We start from the raw sequence: 24,830 nt of genomic DNA on the forward strand, positions 1-24,830 counted from the left end.
ATTCTCAATGCGTTTATTGTGTGTCTCACACTAGAACTGACCTGCCGCACGTCAGGCATCTGGTTTGTCTTACCACGAAACCATAGCGAAAATGCAGCAGAAGTTCCATAAATAAATACTTGTTAACTGAATAAAAAGCCCAAAACTATGTGAGTACACAAGGAAGTTTTATGTTACAAAGTTCAATGTAGGGAGCCTGGGTGGCTCAGTGGGTTAAGCCGTTGCCTTCGGCTCAGGTCATGATCTCAGGGTCCTGGGATCGAGTCCCGCGTCGGGCTCTCTGCTCGGCAGGGAGCCTGCTTCCCTCTCTCTCTCTCTTTCTCTCTCTCTGCCTGCCTCTCTGTCTGCTTGTGATCTCTCTCTGTCAAATAAATAAATAAATAAAAATCTTAAAAAAAAAAAAAGTTCAATGTAACATTGATGAGACAGCAGCATCTCTAGATATTAATTTCGAAAACGTGGTTCTACGAAAACTGCTTACTTAGTCACCTGGAGCAAATTACTGTCAGTAAGTCGCTTAGCAATTATCATCTACGAATATCAACAAAACCATTACTAAAGTACCATATTGTTTATTTTGAATTCAGCTGTACGTACAAACACAGCCAAAACAACTAGAAAATTACAAACAACAAAAAGAGGTCTCTGGGCAGCTAAAGAGAGGTGTCCCAAAATAAGAAATATATGTGAAGGGAGAGGACGGATTTGGGAAGGACTGCTTAAAACTCTAGATCTGAGTTTTAGTCTAGAAAGACGACCTAGAAGTCAAAAACTGACCTTCAGGCACCTGGGTGGCTCCGTTGGTCAAGAGACCAGTTCTCGATTTCAGCTCTGGTCATCATCTCAGGGTTATGGGATCAAGCCCTGCACTGGGCTTCATGCTGGATGTGGAGCTGCTTAAGATTCTCTCCCTCCCTCTTCCTCTGCCCCTCCCTCCCCGCACCTACACTCTCTCTCTAAAAACAAACAAACAAAACATACACTTTCACATGAGAAAGTCATTAACACACACACACACACAAACAGGGCATCCTTCATAGAACTTCAGTCCATTTGAGTGTGGGCTGCATTTAGTGAGCTATTCCCAAAAAGCAGAGTATGGAAAGGGAGGGAAAGTAACTTTACAGAGTAACACCTGGCAAACACCACCTTGTTCAGGTGACCAAGGTCAGCAAATCAACAAAAAACCACGTTGACAGCTTGTGCTCTTGACATTGGTGATAAAAAAGGGTACTTCACCTCATGCTCCCAAAACCTATAAATCCAGACTAACGGCGAGAAAACATCAGGCAGACTCAAATGCAGGAACATTCCACAAAATACCTAGCCAGCATTCCTCAAAACTGTCAAGGTTGTCAAGAACAAGGAAAATTTAAGCAACTATCACAGACTAAGGAGATCATAAAGGACATGATGACTAAATGTAATATGGATCCTGGAAGAGGAAAAAGGACATGAGGGAAAAACTAGGGAAATCTGAATAGAATGTGGACATCAGGTAATAATACAACAATACTGTCTCCTCAGTTTGGACAGCTGTACCACCGTACTGTAAGAAGTTTACCAGTGTGTCATTTATGAGAACTCTGCACTATCGTTGCAACTTTTTCAGTAAGTCTAAACTATTCTAAATTAAAAGTTTATTTAAAAAAACAAGCCAACTCTGAGTGGAATGATCTCTATGATATATTTACTGATGTACTGTATACTGCATGGAATCATCCTTGCATTAAAAAGACTATATGTGGAGGCAACTGGCTGGCTTGGTCAGTAGAGCATGTGGCTTTTTTTCTTCTTTTAAGATTTTTACTTATTTGACAGAGAGAGAGAGAGCACAAGCAGGGGAGAAGCAGACAGAGGGAGAGGGAGAAGCAGGCTCCTTGCTGAGTAGGGAGCCCGATGCGGGACTCGATCCCAGGACCCTTGGGATCATGACCTGAGCCGAAGGCAGTCGCTTGACGGACTGAGCCAACCAGGTGCCCCCAGCATGTGGCTCTTGATCTCTGGGGCATCATGAGTTTAAGCCCCATGTTGGGTGTAGAGCTTACTTTAAGGAAAAAAAAAAAAAAGACTGTATGTATATGTAAGTAAACTGGTAACTATATGCATAAAATCTCCCTTTAAAGATAAATTTAGGGGATGCCTGGGTGGCTCAGTGGGTTAAGCTGCTGCCTTCGGCTCAGGTCATGATCTCAGGATCCTGAGATCAAGTCCCATGTCGAGCTCTCTGCTCAGCGGGGAGCCTGCTTCCCTCTCTCTCTCTCTGCCTGCCTCTGTCTACTGTGATCTCTCTCTGTCAAATAAATAAATAAAATCTTTAAAAAAAAAAAATAAAGATAAATTTAGGCACACCTGGGTGGCTTAGTCAGTTAAGTGTCTGCCTTCAGCTCAGGTCTTGATCTCAGGATCCTGGGATCGAGCCCCACATCAGGCTTCTTGCTCAGCAGGGGGTCTGCTTCTTCTCTCCCTTTACCTCTCCCCCCACCTCGTGCACTCGTGCTCTTACTCTCTCTCTCTCCTCAGATAAATAAATAAAACCTTTTAAAGAAAAAAAGATAAATCTATTACTTTTATATATAACACATTGCCTCTGGGAAGGAAAACTGGGTGACAGGGATAAAAGAAAGCAAAAATGATTTACTTTTCACCAACTATACACTTCTATATCATTAAGATTTTATAAAATGTTCCTGTACTATCTAGTCAAAAAATAAGTTAAAATGTCCAGATGTCGTCCCACAGCCGTGGACCGGTGAGCCCTAAATGATCGCTGTTGTCCATGTAAATATGGTTCTTTGAAATGAGAAAGCTTTACGGCCCCCACAACAAACCTGGAGAACTTAATAGTAGTAACTTATGCTAGAAGAGCAGTAACAGCACTAACACAGGGCGTCCTGTGTGTCGGCATGACTCGAAATGTTACACACCCATGAACCCACAGATCCCTACAAAATCAGTGCTGTTATCTGCACAAAAGATGTCCCATATGACTACTAGCATTACTCATTTATGAGTTGGGAATTTTCCCTTGGCCTCTCATGCAGGTTGTTTAGATAAAATCTCTCCACTTAAACTATGGCTTTATTTCTTCTGCTCCTTCAAAAATATAATGGAAAACTGGCAAAGGGCCTAGCCATTTGGCATCTTCCGTGAAGATTTACCACTCTAGTCTACTGAGGATTAGGTCACAAGGACAGTATACATGCTTGAAACTCGTGTGTCTCTGCTACGACACATGCTTTATATAGTTTAAACTACACATGCTACCTGGAATATCCCCAAGGATTCTAATCCCAGAGACTTTATCATCTGAAAAGAATGTATCATCACGTATTATTATTATACTTATTAATATAAATATTAATAGTATGTTTTACTGTTTTTAAGAAAATCACTTTTGTGAATATAATTATAATTATAATTATACTGGTGAATGTGTAAACAGGTGTATTTTAATACCCCACATGGGTCTGCAGAGACTCCAAGAGAAAGTATATTTTCATTGGCATCTAACCAAAATCTAGCATCTCCTTGCATTATAAATATAGGCATGATACAAGCCACAGAGTATTTTTTTTTTAAGATTTTACTTATTTATTTGATGGAGAGAGACACAGGCAGAAGAGAAGAAACACAAGCAGGGGGTGTGGGAAGAGGGAGAAGCAGGCTCCCCGCTGAGCAGGGAGCCTGGTATGGGGCTTAATCCCAGGACCCTGGGACCCTGACCACAGCCAAAGGCAGATGCTTAACGACTGAGCCACCCAGGTCCCCAAGCCACAGAGTATTAATAGTCTCTGTGACTCTGTCACCAATAGAAATAATGATTCCTTTTCTATCACTCTATAGTTAGGCAGATATGCTATTGCTTAAGCACATCATGATTACAAAACTACAGCTGGTGTTAAGCCTGCTGCTGGATTGTATTACCTAATGCATTAATAAGTATATCTATTACTTTATCATAATTTTTTATCTTGGATAACTACTTTAATAGAATTAATCCCTCATATCTTACGTATTTAAATTTTTCTTTTTGAAAAGGGATCTGTCAGTTGGCCAAAAAAAAGTCTTAAAAAAAAAAAAGGCCAGTGGGAGAATTTAGCTTGTGACAGAATGCATGTGCCCCACCTGTCTTCAAACCCTTGAAGGCACTACTCAGGAAACGCTTGTGGGTTGAGCAAATGAAAAAATCAGCATTCCTCAGCACCGGTTTATGGTTTGACTTAAAATAGTTCACTCGCCACTCTTGTACAAAGAGCTCAAAGGGAGTGTGGAAACTAAGATGGGAAATCAGGCCTCTTTCCAACAGTCATTGACACTTTATACGCAAAACCCCAGCAGCGACAGAGGCCCAAACTGGAACCCCACTCACTTGTGGAGGGCACAGATGGTAAAGATAAACTCATCCTGATGGGGCTCTGTGAGCATGGCCTCACGCAACGAAATGCTAAATACGGACTTTAAAAAGATAAAAAGCAAAGCTTTCTTCCCATAGTAGGCGCAATTATAAAGGGGAAATGCAAATGGTAATGCTTATATGCAAATGTTATGTCCCTGAAGTTCAGAAACATTTGTATCGGTTTTAATGTTCTGTGTCATGTCTTCAAATAATTTACATAGAGAGTCATGTGCAGGAAAAAGAAAATTGCTAAGTGCTATTTTAAAGCACAAAAGTTCGAGACTGCCGCAAGGAAATGTTGATTCCCATAAGAAGTTTCATCAAACGTGTTACTAAAATCCATACCCAGTGGCTACAGAATTTATATGACTCACCAGCATAGTAAAATCATCAGGAAGAAAACAGGTTTAATATTACATGAGTTTTTCCTACTGAAATCAGGTTGGCTCCAAATTATCACCACTTCTTAGTCATCGTGAGGTACCAGTTCAATAACCCAGACTGCAGAGCTGCCAGATATCAATATCGAGCTCATTGATATGCAGTTTCTATAATCCATCTTTTCTCCTTTGGGACCCTGGCAGAAGATCTGTATTATTTCAGTCTTCCTACCTCCTCTTCTCTACCTGCATGAGTATTATGAACAGTCCTGAGACACATCCCTTGGCCTCACTCAATAAACAATCCAATTATCAATGGATAACTAAAAATGGATAATTGAAAACGCAATTATTGGTTATAAGCATTTACCCAAACATTTCTTTAAAAGCTGGTTTGTTCAGGGGCGCCTGGGTGGCTCAGTGGATTAAGGCCTCTGCCTTCGGCTCAGGTCATGATCTCCGGGTCCTGGGATCGAGCCCCGCATCGGGCTCTCTGCTCAGTGGGGAGCCTGCTTCCTCCTCTCTCTCTGCCTGCCTCTCCGCCTACTTGTGATCTCTGTCTGTCAAATAAATAAATAAAATCTTTAAAAAAAAAAAAAGCTGGTTTGTTCATATTTGAAAGACAAAAATCTTTATAGGTCAAGAAGGATTTAGATAAAAGATGGCTCCAGAAAATTTGGTCAGAATAATCCTGATTACAAAGGTTTAAATGGTCTTCTATTCAGAGATGACTTTCAGCGACAAGAGAGTTGAAGGAACTGCAGATTCAAAGCCCCCGATGTAGGTCAGAAAAGTACACAATATATGGAGACCAGAAGCAGAAGAATACAAAGCTACATGGATGCTTTCCTACTCAAAGAGTGGTGGAAGCTGTATTTGATTCCACCATGTTTTTAGTAAGAGCTACTTTATCTGCTTCAAGGCCTAATTTCAACACCTACTGCCTGGGAGGTGGCATTCACCTTTTCATCTCGCAAGATCAAAAAAAAAGGTCTTCAACAAATAAAGTTTCTTTAGAAAAGGCATTTCCACAAATAAAAACTCCCCAAAGGATGTAAATACACAATCCTCAAAACAAGGGCAGACAGAAAAAAATAAATAAGTAAAATACATATTTGAAAGAAAATACTGTCTCTCCTTTGATTGCTGGCTTGTGACAAAGCTTGTGAACTCCTCTCCTGGTTGCATAGCAACCGTGGAAGCAGCAGTTCCAGCCTGTAAGAAATTTCCATGCCAGCGCTGTGGAAACAGGAGCTAACTACTCAGTCTATTTGTCAAGGTTACCTGTATTTGCAAAAGGGGAGGGGGAAAAAAAAAAAGGAAGATAAAATAATGCTCCTGAGGTGTATAGAACCAAAGATCTGGAAGGATGTTCTCAATGCTTTAAACACCTCTACAATAACTCCTCACCACCTAGGCTCTATGGAGGAAACTCCCATATGGGAAAGAAAGGCTCCAAACCTGTAGAAAGTGTGCCTTATCACTGAAACAACATAATCAAGCTCCACAAAACTAAATCACTAAGTTCAAGTGTTAGAAGGTAGGGGTGCCTGGGTGGCTCAGTGGTTAAGTGTCTGCCTTGGACTCTGGGCATGATCCCAGGGTCCTGGGATGGAGCTGCACATGGGACTCCCAGCTCAGTGAGAAGCCTGCTTCTCCCTCTCGCACTCCCTCTGCTTGTGTTCCCTCTCTCACTGTGTCTCTCTGTGTCAAATAAATAGATAAACTCTTAAAGGGAAAAAAAAAAAAAAAAAAAAAAAGAGGGGCACCTGAGTGGCTCAGTGGGTTAAAGCCTCTGCCTTCAGCTCAGGTCATGCTCCCAGAGTCCTGGGATGGAGCCCCACATTGGGCTCTCTGCTTGGCAGGCAGCCTGCTTCCCCTTCTTTCTCTGCCTGCCTCTCTGCCTACTTATGATCACTGTCTGTCAAATAAAGAAATAAAATCTTTAAAAAAAGAAAAAAGAGTTAGAAAGTAGACAGTGGACTTCATAAGCATCACCAGTCAGTCCTCTCTGTGCTGCTCCCAAGGTCACTCACCACTGAACAACACAGGAAGATTTATTTTCAGTTTTGCTATCTTTTTTTCCAATAAACACATTATCATAACTTGAATTCGGGTGCACTGGGGTGGCTCAGTTGGTTAAGCATGTGCTTTCCGGTCAGGTCATGATCTCAGAGTCTTGGGATTGAGTCCGGCATCAGGCTCCCTACTTGGTGGGGAGTCTGCTTCCCCCTCTACCCCTGGCCATGCTTCTGCTCACCCTCTCACTCTTGCTCTCTCTCTCTCAAAAAAATAAATAAAATCTTTTTTAAAAATTACAACTTGAATTCTTTTTCTATCTTCCATTCTTGAATCTGGCTGAGCACAGCACTGGACAAGTCCCTAAAATGAGCAATTCATTTCCATAGAGATTTGTCTTAAGGCTTGAGCCTGGTAAACATAATCAGTAAACTTACTGGCATCAGCACAACTGATAGGCTCAGACCAGCTTTCAGTTCCGTCCCCATCCAGGTTCCACACAGGAAAAAATAAACGACCTACATTAAGAAACCTGACGAGTCCAGACAAAAATGCTCTTACAGGGAAAGAGGAGACATACATAGAATGACTCATACGCATTGGTGAACCAGTGTTACTTTCTTTACACTTAGTTATGGACTCTATCCATTAATGTTTAATGCCCAGTCTACCAAGGATCAGAGCTTGACTGCTTCTTACAAGGAAATGATCTGAACGGGGGCACGTGGTCCTTCTTATGAGTGACCTGGAGAGTGGGACAGTAGAAGAAGCACGGAGCCACGGGCCTGGCTCTTGTCACAAGTAGCTCAGCTATGGGACTTTGTGCCAGTCAGGTCAGTGAGCTGCCATTTCCACGTCTATAGACTTACATTAAGAGATCTGATGCGCACTTCATAAGGATGATCTAAAAATCAAATAATGTTCAATAAAGGAACAGAAAACATATACAAACTTCTGAGTACTCTTTCTGACTTTATGCAACACTTTCTGCTTCCTCAAGTCATGTTAGAAGGGTATCACACTGGTGCTGATTGTCTATAAAGAAGTGCTTAGGGAAATTCAGATGCAGCTTTAGCATTAGACTTTAAACTAGCAGAAAATTCGGTGCTAGCTGTTGATGGGCAGCAATACTGACAACTAGGAAAGGAACATAAAAAATGACAGTCATTCTTCAGTTCCTTCTATTTCCCAACTTTAAAAAATGATGCATTTCCTAGATTTTTGATGATTGAATTAAGACAAAAGCACAACTGTCAAGTAATGAACGTTTTCTTTTGGAACACTGATAAGAGTGCCAAGGTAAAGGTAATGTTAGAGCTTTTGATTAATGAAATTAGTAGGTCTCATGAGATGCTTTAGAAAAAGTACACATCATCTTTTATAAAAATGTCTATTTCTGTAGAAAGTTCTTCTCTTATTTGGTGATTAAAAATATTTACTTTTTCATTAAAAAGTATACCTCACATATAAAGTTATTTATCTGTTGACTTAAAAATAAAAGAACAGTAGTTAATTTTAATTTTAGATACCAGACAGTATCTAATTGCTGATTAATTTACAGCAAAAGCTTGCTAGACTTATACTCATTAACTGTTAACCTTTGAGCACATTTAAAATTATCTGTAGAAACGGTTGCATTTACTTAATAAGGCAGATGGGATAGGCAAGTTTTTATCAGGTGCACAGAATTCACAGAAGAGAGAAAAAGAATGTGAGATGAACCCAAACCTCTTCCCCAGCGAAGAAGTGTTTTCTCCTATGGCTGTTAGCATTGACCGACCGCATTAGTCATTTTTGCTTCCTGTATAATTTCAAAAGCATCACCTATGCTGATAAATGTGCTGGAATCATCAACCGCTAAGTCTAGCAAAATGTGCCTCTCAATGCACCGAACCCCAGATCCGGCAGGAAGAACACTTGTGCAGAACAGATGTATGGAATGCACCCAACTAGTTGTTGTATATTGAGTTCAAGTCTTATCTCATGCAGAGGTATCAGGGAAATGAGAGAGTTTAAACCTTTATTTAAAATAGAAGAGATATGAACTATAACGGGAAGACAGTTTCGATGGGAGGAAAGGCTTATTGAATCAGTCCTCCCCCCATATACATGCATTCACTAAAGGCAAGAACTGTAAAGAAAGAAAAAAAAAAAAGCATTTCCTTCCAGGTCAAGACGCAGAGAACTAATATTTACTCAGTGATGCTCTATGCTAGGCACTGTACTGGGTGTTATAAACAATGGCAGGTACAGCCGCCGCTTTACAGATGGATAACCAGAGAACCCCAAGAGGTAAAGTGACTTGTCAGGGACAAGTGAGAGATGGGCCTACAATTTAAGACTGCACCTATCATATTAAGGAGGGCAGCATATATTGTGATGAGCACTGGGTGTTATACACAACTAATGAGTTGTTGAACACAACCTCAAAAACTAATGATGTACTATATGCTAACTGGACATTTAAAAAAAAAAAGCCTGCACCTATCAGACTCTTAAGCTTACCTACCTTTCCTTCTACCACACACTTCCTTTCTAATATAAAAAAAGAAAAAAAAACATCTACGAAAGGCTGAATCCAGCCCAGAACACCCAAATCATTGCAAAAGGCTGCCTATCGAATCCTGGAAACTTTCTGCTAAAGAGCAACATATTTACACGCCAGAAGGTTTTAGCATATGTCCTATCTATATCACTTCCAAGTACCTATCAGCAGAGCGCTTAGGAATCCTGACAGGGTTGACATCTTAACTGCTGCCTCTTTTCTCAGGAGGTTATACATGCCTCAAAGTATAGCTGAATCTTCAAAACACTGGATCCGAGTTGAAATAAATAAGTGAAGTAAATAACTGTCACCGATATGGCTTTACTAGTCGCAAAGCAAATCTAGCGAATGTTAACATTTTGGGAGGTGGGAGGCAGGTTAGAAATCAAAAAGCCAGGGTAAACAGAGAAGACCAAGGCAGTACCCCAAGCCAGAGGGCAGAGAGACGGGGGACTCTTGGCTGAGAAGGAAACTTGCCTGGAAGGCAAGCAAGCCAGCAAGCAGCTACCTGCTGTTCTCCTGGGGGTGCACGGCCAGGGTCAACACTGGAAACGGGGAAATCTCTGAACAATTTTTCCGGTCTCCCTTATTCATAAAGGAATGTAGCAGCAGACTGCATAGCCCTGGAAAGAGCATGATATGGGGGATCAGTTGCACCTGGGTTCAGATCAGAACTCTGCTGTTTACCAACTGCTTTGAGCTTCAGTTCCCCATCTATAAATTGGGGGAAATCCAACTGGCCTCACAGAGTCCTTGGAGAATCAAATGAGTTAAAATCATATAGCCCATAATGGCCATTCAATAAATGTGAGTTCCTTCCCCTTTACTGCACTACTTGAAGTGATTATCAGCAGAGTGGCTATAGGCTCAAAAGAAAAACCACAGGGGCACCTGGGAGGCTCTGCTGGTTAAGTAGCTGCCTTCAGCTCAGGTCATGATTCCAGAGTCCTGGGATGGAGCCCCGCATCCGGCTTCCTGCTCAACAGAGAGGCTGCTTCTCTCTCCCTCTGCCTGCCGCTCTGCTTACTTGTGCTCTTTATCCCTCTGTCAAATAAATAAATAAAACCTTAGGGGGAAAAAAAAACTTTATTAAAAAAAAAAAAAAGACAAACCACAGTCAGCTACATCAGGAAGTCTTTTTCTCTTCCATGAACCTAAGAAAAATACATGTGTATCTTTCTTTCTCTCTGGCCTGAGACAGAATCACTTTGTATTTCAATAACCTCTTGAGTTGGGAGCTACAGACTGAGCAGTGGGGGTACCCATTACGCTCCATCCAGAAGAAAGAAACCCATCATTGTAGCTTAGAGTAAACAGTATTTAGCACACTGAAGCTCCTCCCCAGGTCTTCCCCCTGGGATGAATTAGCAGAGTAACTCCTAACAAGAGGCTCAGCAGGGACCTGGAATTATGGAGACTTTTTCGAGCTCTCACTTACATCATGTTATATATGTTATACAAAGAGCGTGTATGTGTGGGCACGTATGAACACTTGTCTACACGTTCATGTCTCATACAATAACATCTATAGACATATATTTAGTGATAACACACAGATTAGATAGATCAACATACACCATCAAAGACCAAAACAAGACTAACATTGTCAAATCCTGTCCATCTATTTTGATCCAACTTCTAGAGTATCACAAATGGGCATGGAGGGGGTGAGACGTGGGCCGCCAGGGCAGTATCCATGGGAAGAAACCGGGATCATCTTGCCATTAGATTTTAAAGGATCATTTCCTGGCCCCATCACCAATCTCTTGCCTACTGCTTTATTACTACACTATTAAAATGTTTAAGTCCTCATAATTTTCTGGGTTTTAGCCTCATTCCCTCTGAACCTACTCCATAGAAGATAGGCTCAGAGTATCACAAGCTGAGGAAAAGGAAAGAAAGGGCATCTGCCTGCTGCTGATGGGGACATTAAACATCTCTCAAACATGTATAATGTAGCAGGAATTTGGGGGAATGGCGCATTCTCATTTCCTTTGCATAAAAACTCTATGAGGTACACATTGTTGCTACTGCCCGTCAGAAATGAGAAAGTTGAGGAATACAAGTCAAGCATCTTGTTCACAATTCCTAACTAGCAGGTCTGCCAGACACCAACCACGAGGTCTTCTGTCCTCCAGAAAGAGGTGGCTCGTGAAGAGGAACTCTAGCATTAGTCAAGTTAGGGCCACATCTTTCATCATCAAGAAGAGAGCCGTAGAGCAAGAATTTACCTTAGAATTCCAGGATACTAATGTGAGTTGTAGAGACTCCGTGAAGACATGTTCACACATGAAACCTTTTCAGATGTGATCATAGATTTGGATGTGATACGAATAAATCCATAAAAAAAAAAGTCTGTCACAAAGGGGAATTCCAAGAGAGTTTTAAAAAACAAACAAAATCAGGGGCGCCTGGGTGGCTCAGTTGGTTGAGCAACTGTCTTCGGCTCGGGTCATGATCCCGAAATACCGGGATCGAGTCCCACATTGGGCTCTCAGCTCCATAGGGAGTCTGCATCTCCCTCTGACTTTCTCCCCTCTCATGCTCTCTCTCACTCTCTCTCTTTCAAATAAATAAATAAGGGGCACCTGGGTGGCTCAGTGGGTTAAGCCGCTGCCTTCGGCTCAGGTCATGATCCCAGGTCCTGGGTTCGAGCCCCGCATCGGGCTTTCTGCTCAGCAGGGAGCCTGCTTCCTCCTCTCTCTCTGCCTGCCTCTCTGCTTACTTGTGATTTCTCTCTGTCAAATAAATAAAATCTTTAAAAAAAAAAAAAAGACAAATAAATAAATAAAAATATTTAAAAAAACAAACAGGGGTGCCTGGGTGGCTCAGTGGGTTAAAGCCTCTGCTTTCGGCTCAGGTCATAATCCCAGGGTCCTGGGATTGAGCCCTGCATCGGGCTCTCTGCTCAGCAGGGAGCCTGCTTTCCTTCCTCTCTCTGCCTGCCTCTCTGCCTACTTGTGATCTCTGTCTGTCAAATAAATTTAAAAAAAAATTTAAAAAAACAAACAAAAAACACCACAGTGAAATAATATGACAGTGTCCCACCACATGGCATCTCCTCCACCTGCCTCAAAGGAGACTCATATACACTGATCCCTTATCATACTGTGACCCACAATCGTATCCAACTTAATATGAAGCACATCCATACCAAAATGGTCTCCTTAGCTGAAAATTCAAAGCCCCCAACGTGACTCTTGCCTACCTTTTCAGCCAAATTTACCACTTTTTGATTTTTGGTTTTCGGATCAAAAATACGATCTGAAACTGTGTCCAAGCATGTTTTCTAAAAATTACCATATTTGAAAACAATTCTACAAATAAGAGTTCCACCATAGTTGCCAAATAAATATTTGTCTGCTAAATTTTTACATTAAACTCTACAAGCTAAACATAAAGAGAAATAAAAGTCAAAAGAACTCTATAAAAATATTTGCCCTCGAAATGGATCTAAAGGACTAATAATATTAATACATAAAAAAACTTTCATAAATTGATGAGAAAAATATGAATACCCTTATAAAATATTGCCCAATGACGTGGAGAGGCCATTTCTAAAAGAAGATGTTAAACAATAAACAGACCACAATCAGATGCCTGGGAGGAAACACTGTGATATCAGACTTCATTTCTGAAATTCTAAACAACTTTGTACTCATATTGGAAAACAGAAGAAAAATTGAAAAATTATATTTTCTCTTAAGTAGGACGAGAGTAGCATTTTCTGAGAACATGACATTCATGATATTTGGTTATGAATCTTTTGCTCTGCTGAGCCAGGATTCTAAGCTCGTGGGTTCAAACTGGGTCCTACTTGTATGTGACAACTATACATTAGTGAACCAATAACTTGTCATCCTAAGATGATTTCTAATATACGGAAACTGTATACTTCCGTAAATATTCTGAGTGATATTTTTTAATCTTCCCGATCCACACCCCCCAACTGTCTCACATGCTCTTACCTGCATTCCTAACACACGTTTTATTTATTTTTTTTTCTAACACACGTTTTAAATAACATTATAACATTATTCCCTTTAGAACAGAAATCAAAGCAAACATGTCTTCCTTGAATGCCAAGAAAACGTGTTTAAGGACTGATATTCCCAAATGAAAATAGGAGTCTTCTCTTCCTACGGACCACACGCCTTCTAGAAGTGGCCCACTTGAGGAAGCAGAAAGGAAAGCATGTCTGCGTTGTCAGATCAGTCCTGAGGCTAAGGGAAGCGACAGACGATGAGGCCAGCACACTCTCACATCTGACCCTGATATAAGCCAGTCTCCCCACGTAAAGACCTTCAGGGCAGCATCGTGCCTGCACTGTGGCAGCACTGATTTATTCTGAAGGCAGAAAGAAAACAAACTTTAGCAAGCCACAGCAAACATCCAAGTATTTTTAGTCAGCCTCTTGGTAACCCACACCCTTAAACTGGGCATGAGTCAATTCTGAGAGATCTTAGAATTGTGTCATCGGGATTCAGACTTTGCCTGACACAATGCGGCACTGTTCCTGATTACTCATATTCCAGAGTTCAAAGACAAAAGAATTCTATCAGAGAGGCTCATGCTTTCCTTCAGCTCCTCTATGAAGTAAATCGAACGTTCTGACAGCACACCTATCTCCAGATGTCAAGTCACACTTACGAACATCTAAATCAAAGGCTTGTCTAGGCAAGTCTTCGGTGTACAATATTGAAAAAGTGACCTTGGTTTCTTTCTTTAAATGCTGCCCATTCAATTCACATTCTATAAAAAAACACATAATCAAAGTGGTGGGGGAAAACAGAAAGAATCAGATACCAGAATTAATAAATGGGTTTCCTTTCACTTGTACTGATGCTCTTCTCATTAAGCTCAGAATTCTTCCAAGCCACTCCTTCAACTGGTGCATGATGAAGTCATATCTCCTCAATCTTAAATATCTTTAATATTTTAAGTGGGTGAGAGGATTCAATCACAAAAATTCGGAAGAAGGATTCTGTGTTCCCTCTTGAGGCCCCAGACATCCCCTTGCTGGCAAAGTGGGTTGGACCATTAACTGACTGGAGATGGAGGAGCTGGAGTGGGTGCCAAGTAGCGAGGGACCTCTTTAAAGTTCAGATCTCTGACTTCTGGTATGTTCTTTGAAACTGTGACAGGAGAGAAAGGAGGCAAACTGAGCTGATGGGCCAGTGAGGGTTCCAACGAGCCAAGGCAGTTGAGTTTATACCCAAACTGGAAAGAGGCCATGAGGCACTCCCAAGATACCAATAATGTAAATCAGAAGAAACCTTTCATTTTTGGTAAAAAAAAAAAAAAATGCAACACCTCCCAGGCTCTTTTTGCCCAGTCAGTTTTACTCACTCACCTAATTCAATTCCTGTGGCGTTGGAGCCTTTAGGGAAATCATTTCAGCCTGGCAATGCCAATGCCTCAAGTCTTCTGATGTCATGGTACAAAGTCAAAACTTTAGTAAAGACAGTATTTAAGCTACATATAAAACCCTGCTACAGAAGGTAGCATAAGCACATTCTGGAAGGTGTTTAAACGGCTAAAGGCTTGGTAAAGGAGGTTGGTTTGTGCACAAATAGATAAGTAAGACAGAATAAGAAAGTGCTAAATCTACACATGAGTGGTTGTTTCGTTCTCGTATAAGTTTCAAAAAAAAAACTAAAATATTTCAATGTCGAAATATGACGACATTTTTTTTAAAGATTTTATTTATTTATTTGACAGAGATCACAAGTAGGCAGAGAGGCAGGCAGAGAGAGAGAGAGGAGGAAGCAGGCTCCCCAATGAGCAGAGAGCCCGATGTGGGGCTCGATCCCAGGACCCTGGGATCATGACCCAAGCCAAAGGCAGAGACTTTAACCCACTGAGCCACCCAGGCGCCCCACGACATGTATTTTTGTTCTTCATCAGAGTACTGGTGAAATTCATGTTTCATTCATTCTAAAAATGGCATCAATTATTAACTATCTTGGAGTTAAAATTCTAAAATATGGTCAGATAATGCTTTTGAGCAACCACTGAATACCAGAAATATAATAGGAAAGGGGGAAACTAAAAGGTACCCATTTTTGTTTTGATTCTGCCATTATTATTTCAGACAGCCTCTTAAGATTTTTTTTTAATTTTTTTTAAGATTTTATTTATTTGACAGACAGAGATCACAAGTAGGCACAGAGGACAGCAGAGAGAGAGAGGGGGGGAAGCAGGCTCCCCAATGAGCAGAGAGCCCGATGCGGGACTCAATCCCAGCACCCTGGGATCATGACCTGAGCCGAAGGCAGAGGCTTAACCCACTGAGCCACCCAGGTGCCCCTCTTAAGATTTTCATTTAGCCAACTATATAAATTGAGAATTTTGGGTGAGAGCTAGAAAAATCCCATCTTAGCTTTGAAATTATGAAGACCTCTGCTCAACTAACTAGTTTACTAACTAAATCTTGGTCCAATTATTCAACGTATGATTCTATTTTTTAACTTTAGAAAACAAAGGTAGTCATACTTTTGCCCCTCAAAATTATTGGAAAAGAAAATATACCTGAAAAATACAAACTTTCTTTAAGAGGTGAGACATAATACACACAGGTAAGAAGGAATTATCAATAGGATTCCAATGAATTTTGTTTTCATTTATTACCAGTGACAAATAACACTTACCGGCAACATTACGAAATCCTGCCGAGCTGATGATATGATGAGAAACGCCTACCAAACCAATGTGAAAATCTCAAAAGACTACATTATCATTTTTATGAGTAGTTCGTGACAAAAAATCAGTATAATTCTACCATTTCACTATATAACAACAACAAAAAAACCATCATTTAAGGAAGATGATCCAAGTGTATCTACATCTCAAAGGATAAGGGTAATGACATGTGTTAAAACAGTAAAATAACTAAAGATTCCATAGATGGGAGAAAGTTATAAGTTAATTGTTTAGCCACATAAAGTAACTGGTATTAGACAATTTCTGACATTCCAAATGGCAATTATGCATAACCCACCCTAATAAAATCTATACATAAGAGAGCAAAAGTCACCTTAGGAAAAACAACAAGCCATAATAACATGAATTGTATCATTTGACCTTTTTTTTTAAAGTACTTTTATTTTTTTTTTCAAATTTTATTTATTTATTTGACAGAGAGATAGAGAGCACAAGTAGGCACAGCAGCAGGCAGAGAGAGAGGGAGAAGCAGGCTCCCCGCTGAGCAGGGAGCCCAAAGTGGGGCTCGATCCCAGGATCCTTGGCACCATGACCTGAGCCGAAGGCAGTCACGTAACTGACTGAGCCACCCAGGTGCCCCTCATTTGACCTTTATTCGAGCTCTTATTATGTCACCAAGTAAAATGTTTTCTCTCCCCACAAACCTATGAGAGAGGTGCCATTACTAACCTATTTTCAGGTGAGGAAATCGAAGCATAGAGTGATGCCGTATACTGCCCAAGAGCATGGAGCCAAGTAGGGTTGACGTTCAAATGCAGCCTATCCTAACCCTTCCTTCAGTCTGGCTGTTGCAAAGAACAGATACTTCCCAGACTAAGAGCTGGAAGACAGTGGCTATTAAGCATATGGAAAGATGAGGGCTGGAAACTCCAGGAAGATGGGAAGGGGACAGGGAGAGAGTTGTAGCATTTACCCATCACTGTACAGAGGAAGGAGGAAAAAAGGCAGCCTGCGGGGCCCACTGAGCAGAGCTCCCCTTAAGGTCAGACGGAGGCACTGGGTTATCACAGCTAAAAGACTTTCACTATTATAATCATCAAACAGGCTCTCCTAATTCCAGATCAAGAAGCATTTGATCATAATTAAACGTCCACTCAGGCTTTTCAGACAGAGAATGTGCTACAGAACTGAGCCAAGCATTTGGTTTTCATGGCATTATAAGTGGAGAAAGTGACGTTGCATCAGTCTCCAGGGTACAGGGTCACTCTTGGATGCCATAAACGCAAATCTCCAACTGCACAGCTGAGGACCAGATGTGGCACACAATTAACACCCCCAAGGTACCATTCTACCGTCAGGCAACCAGGTGGCCCCACGAGGCAAAACCATAAAACCTTTCAAAATGTTCTCTTATTTAAATTTTTAAAAGGTTAAAAAATAGCATCTGATATATAAATAATTCATTTAAGTCCACGTTTATAATTATAACAAAGAAGGAAAATAAAAAATATAGATATAGATATATAGATATCTATAGATATAGATATAGATATATGGTCTTCAGTGTCAATTTTTTTTACCTTTCTGGAGCTCCGTGAATAGTGGAATCCATAGTCACCCTAGAAACAAAGAAATGAATTTCAGCAAACATGAAAGAATCTCATATTTACTGTGACAACAGTTTACAAATGATTATTATGAATGGACTTAAAAACTCAGGAAGTGCCTTACAAGGGACACAAAGTAAAACAAAGGAAATGTAATGGGCATAGAGAACAAAGGAACATGCGGGAAATGTTCATACAACTAATGCCATAAAGAAAAGCACACCGAGTCAAAGGCACCAATAATCTGAATAAAATTTTTATAAAAATAAAGTTGTGTCAAATACATAAAAAGTGTGAACCTGAACTGGAAAGGAATATGCCATGAGATACAATTTCAATGGGGCAACAAATATACTGTGAAAACAGTCTTTCCTGTGTGAAAATGTTGGCACAGGAAAAACACTTTCTCCTACCATTTCTCTTCACAGCTATTATGAGAAACCAATGTTCTCTCTCAAACTTCATTTCCCAAATATTGTTTACCAAAGGCCAGAATAACAAAGCAGATAAAAGCCAAATGCCAGATTCTACAAGAGATGACATGGTTCCTCTCAAACTCTTCCAGCCTCAAAAGAGAAAACTACAGACCTACTCTGAGGGCAGGCACGCCAAGACCAAGCACAAGGCTGACGTTTGCTTGTACAAAATGCTAACTTCATTTCTGTCAGGAGAAAATGCATTTAGCTCATTTCCTGTTAGGATACAGTAACATGTGCAAGATGCAAATTATTCTAACTGGTATCAAAGATTAAATATACAGAATGTGAGGAAAGGAACACTGTACTTTGTACCTTTAGCTATGATGATGCTTGCATATCAGTTAATGCTACCAAAAGCTACACAAACTGATGTCACAAGAGTTAGTCTTACCAATTTTTTTTAAAATTCAAATCAAATCATAAAGAATTAAACCTGAAATCTAACATTCCTGAGGTTCCAATAAAGGAAACTAAAACCTTACTTTATTCCCAGCCATATTTTCATATTTAATCTTCACAACTTCTAAAACAGTGACTTCAATAACTTTTTATAATCATAAAAGCAATATGCATTTATTATAGAAAATATGCAAAATACAGAAAATAAAAACCAATCATGATCACACCACTTAGCACAGAATTGATATCTTTTGCCATTCCCTTTCAATATACACAGACATATGCACAGGGCCTTTTAAACAAGATTAGGATTATACACAAATTCCCTTAACAGTGAAACATTTTTACCTCGGATAGTCATCGAAAACACAATCCTAACAGTTACATCGTAATTTTCACATTGGCATGACACCCTTTGTTCAAACATTTCTTGATATTTATTTAAGGTGTGCCGTTTTTCTATTTATCTAGTCCATCTAACACTGCAATAATATCCTTGCACAAAAATCTTATTGTATCTGCTAGTTTCCTTAAGTGAAATTCACCAAAATGGAATTTCTGAAGAAACAGCATAAGCTTTTTCCATGGAACTCGTCCATAGTTTGCCCACCAAAAGAACAAAAATCAATACTGGCACACTTTAGTTTATTGTCTCTTGCAGATACTGTTTTTTGTTGTTGTTGTGTTTTTGGTTTTTTTGTTTTGTTTTGTTTAAAAGTTGAAGGTTTGTGGCAACCTGCCCTGAGCAAGTCTTTCGGCAACATTTTTCCAACATGCTTCTAACAGCATTTGCCCATTTGGGACTTTGCATCACACCTTTATAATTCTTATAATATTTCAAACTTTTTCATTTTTATTGTTATATTTGCCATAGTGATTTGTGATCAGTAATATGGGGGCACCATGAACTCTGCCCAAAGGAAGACAGTAAACTAATTGAGAAATGTTGTACGTGTTCTGACTGCTCCACGAACCAGCCTCCCCTGACCCCCTGGTGCCTCCATCTCTCTCCCTCTCCTCAAGCCTCCCTACTTCTTTAAGTTCCAACAATACTGATACTATGACAATTACTAACCCTAAAATTCCCCTAACTGTTCAAGTGAAAGGAAGAATCACAGCCTCTCACTTTAAATCAAAACCAAGAAATGACAGAGGTTAGCCAGGAAGCCATGTCAAAAGCTGAAATGGGCTGAAAACTAGGCTTCCTGTAGCACATTGTGAATGCAAAGGAAAAGTTCTTGAAGGAAATTTAAAGTACTACTCCAGTGAACACATGAATGATAAGAAAGGGAAACAGACTTATTGCTGATATGGAGAAAGTCTGAGTGGTCTGATAGATCCAACCAGTCAAAACATCCCCTTAAACCAAAGCCTAATCCAGAGCCAGGCCCTGACTCTCTTCAGTTCCATGAAGGCTGAGGGAGGTGAGGAAGCTGCCCAAGAAAAGTCTGAAGCCGGCCGAGGTTGGTTCCTGAGCTTTAAGGGAACAAGCCGTCTCCAGAACATACAGGCACAGGGGGAAGCAGCAGGTGGTGATACAGAAGCCATAGCAAGTCATCCGGGAGATCTTGCTAAGACAACAATGCAGGTGGCCACACTCCACAACAGATTTGCACAGCAGACAAACAACAGCCTTGTACTGGAAGAAGACATATCTAGGACTTCGGCAGCTACGCAGAAGGCAATGCCTGGCTTCAAAGCTTCCACAACAGGCTGACTCTCCTGTTACAGCCTAACACAGCTGGTGACTGAAGCCAACACTCACTGACTCTTCATTCTGAAAATCCCAGGGCCCTTAAGAATTACACTCAGTCTTCTCTGCATAGGCTCTGAAAGTGGAACAACAAAGCCTGGAGGACAGCACGTTTGTTTACAACACGGTTTACTGAATATTTTAAGCCCACTGCTGAGACCTACTGCTCAGAAAAAAGATTCCTTTCAAAATATTACTGCTCATTGACAATGTACCTGGTCACCCAAGAGCTCCGATGAGATGCATAACGAGATTAATGTTTTCCGGTGGCTAACACACCATCCAATTTGCAGTCCACGGATCAAAGAGTAATTCTGATTTTCAAGTCTTATTATTTAAGAAATTTATTTCATGGGGCACCGGCGTGGCTCAGTCAGTGAAGTGTCTGCCTTCGGCTCAGGTCATGATCCCAGGGTCCTGAGACTGAGCGCTGCATGGGGCTCCTTGCTCATCAGGGAGCCTGCTTCTCCCTCTCCCGCTGCCCCTCCCCCCAGTCATGCACACACTCGCTCACTCTCTCTCAGAATAAATAAATGACATCTTTAAAAAAAGAAATACACTTCATAAGGCTATTTGGGCCATAGATGGGGATTCTTCTGATCTGGGCAAAATCAGTGCAAAACCATCCGGAAAAGACTCCCCACTCTAGATGCCATTCAGAGTATTCATAATCCATGGGAAGAGGTCAAAACATCAACATCCACAGGAGTTTGGTAGAAGTAGATTCCAACCTTCACAGATGACTTCTAGGGGTTCGATACTTCCACAGCAGAAAAAACTACAGGTGTGGTGGAAACAACAAGAGAACCAGAATTAGAAATGGAACCTGGAGATGGGATGGCGGGGTGCTCAGTAAGTCTGTGGCTGGATACCACATTTAGGGCTGTCTGTCTTCCTCTTACCATCTGTCCGTTCTTGTGCTCACAGGATAAATCTGATAGTACACATAACATTCACTAGGAAAAGTCTCTCCAATCACTTCATCAAAATCACCTTGGCTGTTCCCACCATGACCAAACTTACAAGGATGAGGAGTTGCTTCTTATGGATGAGCAAAGAAAGTGGTTTCTTGAGATGGAATCCATTCCTGTTGGAGATGCTGCGAAGACGGTTGAAATGTCAACACAGGACTGAGAATGTTATGTATTTAGTTGATAAATCAGGGACAGTGTCAGGACAGAATCCAATTCTGAAAGAAGTTCTACTGTGGTTAAAATGCTGTCAAACAGCATCACAGCTACAGAGAAATCATTCATGAAAGGAAGAGTCAATCGATGCAGGAAACTTCACCCTCGTCTTAAGAAATTGCCACAGTCACCCCAACCTTCAGCAACCACCACCCTGATCAGCAGCCATAACAACGAGACAAGACCCTCCATCGGCACAAAAGATTACAACTCACTGAAAGCTCAGATGGCGTTAAGTATTTTTAGCAATAAAGTAATTTTTAATTAAGGTATGTATATTTTTTAACATAATGCTACTATACACTTAATGTACCGCAGTATTGGGTAAACCTAACTTTTATATGCACTGGGAAGGCAAAAAATTATGATTTGTTTTACTGCAATATTTACTTTATTGCGGTGATCTGGAACCAAACCTGCAATATTTCTGAGATATATCTACGGACTGCCTACCAAAAAGACAATTAGCTGTGTATCTCAGGTCCTATTTCTCAAATGTATCTTAACAATTTCATAAAATTCTTTTTACTTCACAGTGAAAATGGTATCTACTTTTACTTTTAGGTATTTTTTCTTATTAGTGCTTCTGAGCAATTTAAAAAATTTATGGTAATTCTCCTATTTATTGCCTTTGACCATTTTTACTTAGGACATTTGCGGGTTTTTTTATTGATTTGTAAGAGCTCTTTGCACAATAAAGATATTAATCATTTGTGTATCTTAGTTGTATATTTTCATTTGCCTTCCTAGTCTTATTTGCATTCAGGTTTGGCTTATACTGGCTTTTGATGCACAGAAGTTTAAATTTTATGCAAACTTATCAATCATTTCTTCTGTGGTTTCTTCCACGGTTTCTATGCTTAGAAAGTTCTTCCTCAGTCCAACTGCAATTAAATAGCTATTTCTATTTCCTTTACTTGCCCTCCAACCACCCCCCCACCAGCTTTTACCCTTGCGATCCATGTACAGTTTTTGGAGGTATGGTAAGATGAGTACTTAATGTGATTTCTGACAAACCCCTCCCTCAGCCTTTTCTCCAGCACCACTGGTAAAAATCATTCACTCCTTCATGGCTCATTTGTGTAATACTCACTTTGAAAGCAATTGCTTTGAGGTATAACCTTTGCTCTAATGTCAGCTTTGGCACCTGGGTCAGTTGTTTGTTTGTTTGTTTTAAAGATTTTATTTATTTATTTGACAGAGAGAGATAGAGATCACAAGTAGCAGAGAGGCAGAGAGAGGGAGGGGGAAGCAGGCTCCCTGCTGAGCAGAGAGCTGGATGTGGGGCTCCATCCCAGGACCTTGGGATCATGACCAGAACCTAAGGCAGACCCTTAACCAACTGAGCCACCCAGGCGCCCCTGGGTCAGTTTTTTTTTAACTACTCTAAACCTCAGTTCCCTTATTTGTAAAAGGGGTATCATAATACCCATCTTACAGTTTTGTGGTAAGGATTAAACTTGATAATTTACCGAAAACACTTAGTTTAGTGCCCACTATAGCATAGTCAGTGGCTGGACACCAGATTCAGGGCTGTCTGTCTGCCTTCCTCTTACCATCTGTCCATTCTTGCGCTCACAGGGTAAATTTGATAGTACACATAACATTCGGCAGGAAAAGCATCTCCAACTACTTCATTAAAATCGCCCTGGCTCTTCCCACCTGTCTGTTTTTACATAGGACCACGTCAATCTTCATTTCAGTTATTCTTAGGATGGTCTTACCTTTCCACAATCATCTCTCTCTCACTTGCTTTTTTTAGCACACGCATTACACAGGCCAAAACTTCTAAAACAATGTTTAAAAGTAAGGGCAAACGTAGATATCCTTGCCTTTTAATGGATTAAAATACTGAAGATTCTAGAGTCTCATCATTGAATTTGATGTTGGTCATGGGTTTAAACCAGTCTTTATAATACTGAAGACTTTACAGTACTGAAGTCTTTACAATACTGTTTTTTGACATTATTTTTATCTCCATCCACAGAGGAAAATGAATTTTTCTTAAAGATTTTATTTATTTACTTATCTGACAGAGAGACACAGCACAAGCAAGGGGAGCGGCAGGCAGAGGGAGAGGGCGAAGCAGACTCTCTGCTGGGCAGGGAGCCAGATACGGGGCTCGACTGCAAGACCTTGGGATCGTGACCTGAGCGGAAGGCAGCTGCATAACCAACTGAGCCACCCAGGTGCCTGGAGGAAAATGAATTTTGAAGGGGTAACATGAGCTACCCAAAGTCATACAGCTAACACATGGACCCTGAATGCAAGCCCAAGTTGTCTGGTTCCATTTTTATCTTCCTCTGCAACGACACTGCCACCCTATAATACAGTCAGTCTTCAAACCAGTCATTTGTGTTCAGGGGGTTTTTTAAAGATTTTATTTATTTGAGATGGGGGGGCAGAAGAGAGCATGAGAGAGAGCACCAGCTGGGGGGAGAGGTAGAGGGAGAAGCAGGCTCCCCGCTGAGCAGGGAGCCTGATGTGGGGCTCTATCCCAGGGCCCTGGGATCCTGACCCAAAGCCAAAGGCAAACACTTAACCAACTGAGCTACCAAGGTGCCCCACAGCCACTTGTTTTCTTCCAAGTTTAGCCATATAAATCCGTTTAGATCTTATAAAACATCTTCTTATAAAAGTAATATGAGAAAGGATGGCTAATTTCTCAGCTGAGCTAAAGAAATGCAGATCATCAGTTATTACCTGCAGAAATAGTTCAACATTCATCAGTGTTTGTCTGAGAAAGAGAATTTAGTAGAAGATACCTGAGACATGGCTGTAAGTCCTCCTTCCTTATCTCCTATGCAGAGAAAACAAAGAACTTCCATCGCTCTTGCTAAGGGTAGAAAAGGGTAAGACTTTGAAGCAAAACAGAAACTCTGGAAGGCAGAGGACGGGGACTTAGCAGATGACATGCAGGTGGAGATAGAAAGCAAAGCAGGAGGAGAGGGTTTAAGTAGCACAACCTGACCTCTTCCTTCTCCTCAGACCCATGAGGGCTGAATGTGCCTGTTAGAGCAAACACCAAATATAAATATGATTTGGCCCCTCTGCTTTTGTTTTCAGATCTGATCTGAAGTTTTCCCCTCCCTCTGACCCACCTGCATTTCAGAAAGTCAAGTTTTCCTTCTATTGGCCTGATTCCAAATAAATACATGTCTTTCCGCTCTAGGATAATTTAACTTTAGCAAATGTTGGGAAATTGACAGGAAATAAAATGCAGGTAAGAAGAAAGTTGCAGTTTCAAAAAACCTCAAAGTTGACCCTGGTTTTTCCTAGAATGTAATTATCCAGAACACACTCTGTCTCTATGCTAGTTCTACCAGATTTCTACCAAATGGGCCAGATTTCTCTCTTTTTCTTGACAGGAACCACAGATGCTGTCTGTCCCAAACCTCT

The 24,830-nt window shown here is 40.7% G+C and overlaps 1 protein-coding gene across 1 annotated transcript in view; it reads right to left on the reverse strand.

The window, feature by feature from the left end:
* ANK3 (ankyrin 3) overlaps positions 1-24,830 on the reverse strand; it is a 675,546-nt gene that overhangs the window by 539,405 nt on the left and 111,311 nt on the right. The window contains exon 4 of the mRNA XM_047703614.1: positions 17,587-17,625. Coding sequence (XP_047559570.1) covers positions 17,587-17,625 — 39 coding nt within the window. The remainder of the gene's footprint in view (positions 1-17,586; positions 17,626-24,830) is intronic.

Source organism: Lutra lutra, chromosome 14, assembly GCF_902655055.1.
Source record: "Lutra lutra chromosome 14, mLutLut1.2, whole genome shotgun sequence".
NCBI lineage: Eukaryota > Metazoa > Chordata > Mammalia > Carnivora > Mustelidae > Lutra > Lutra lutra.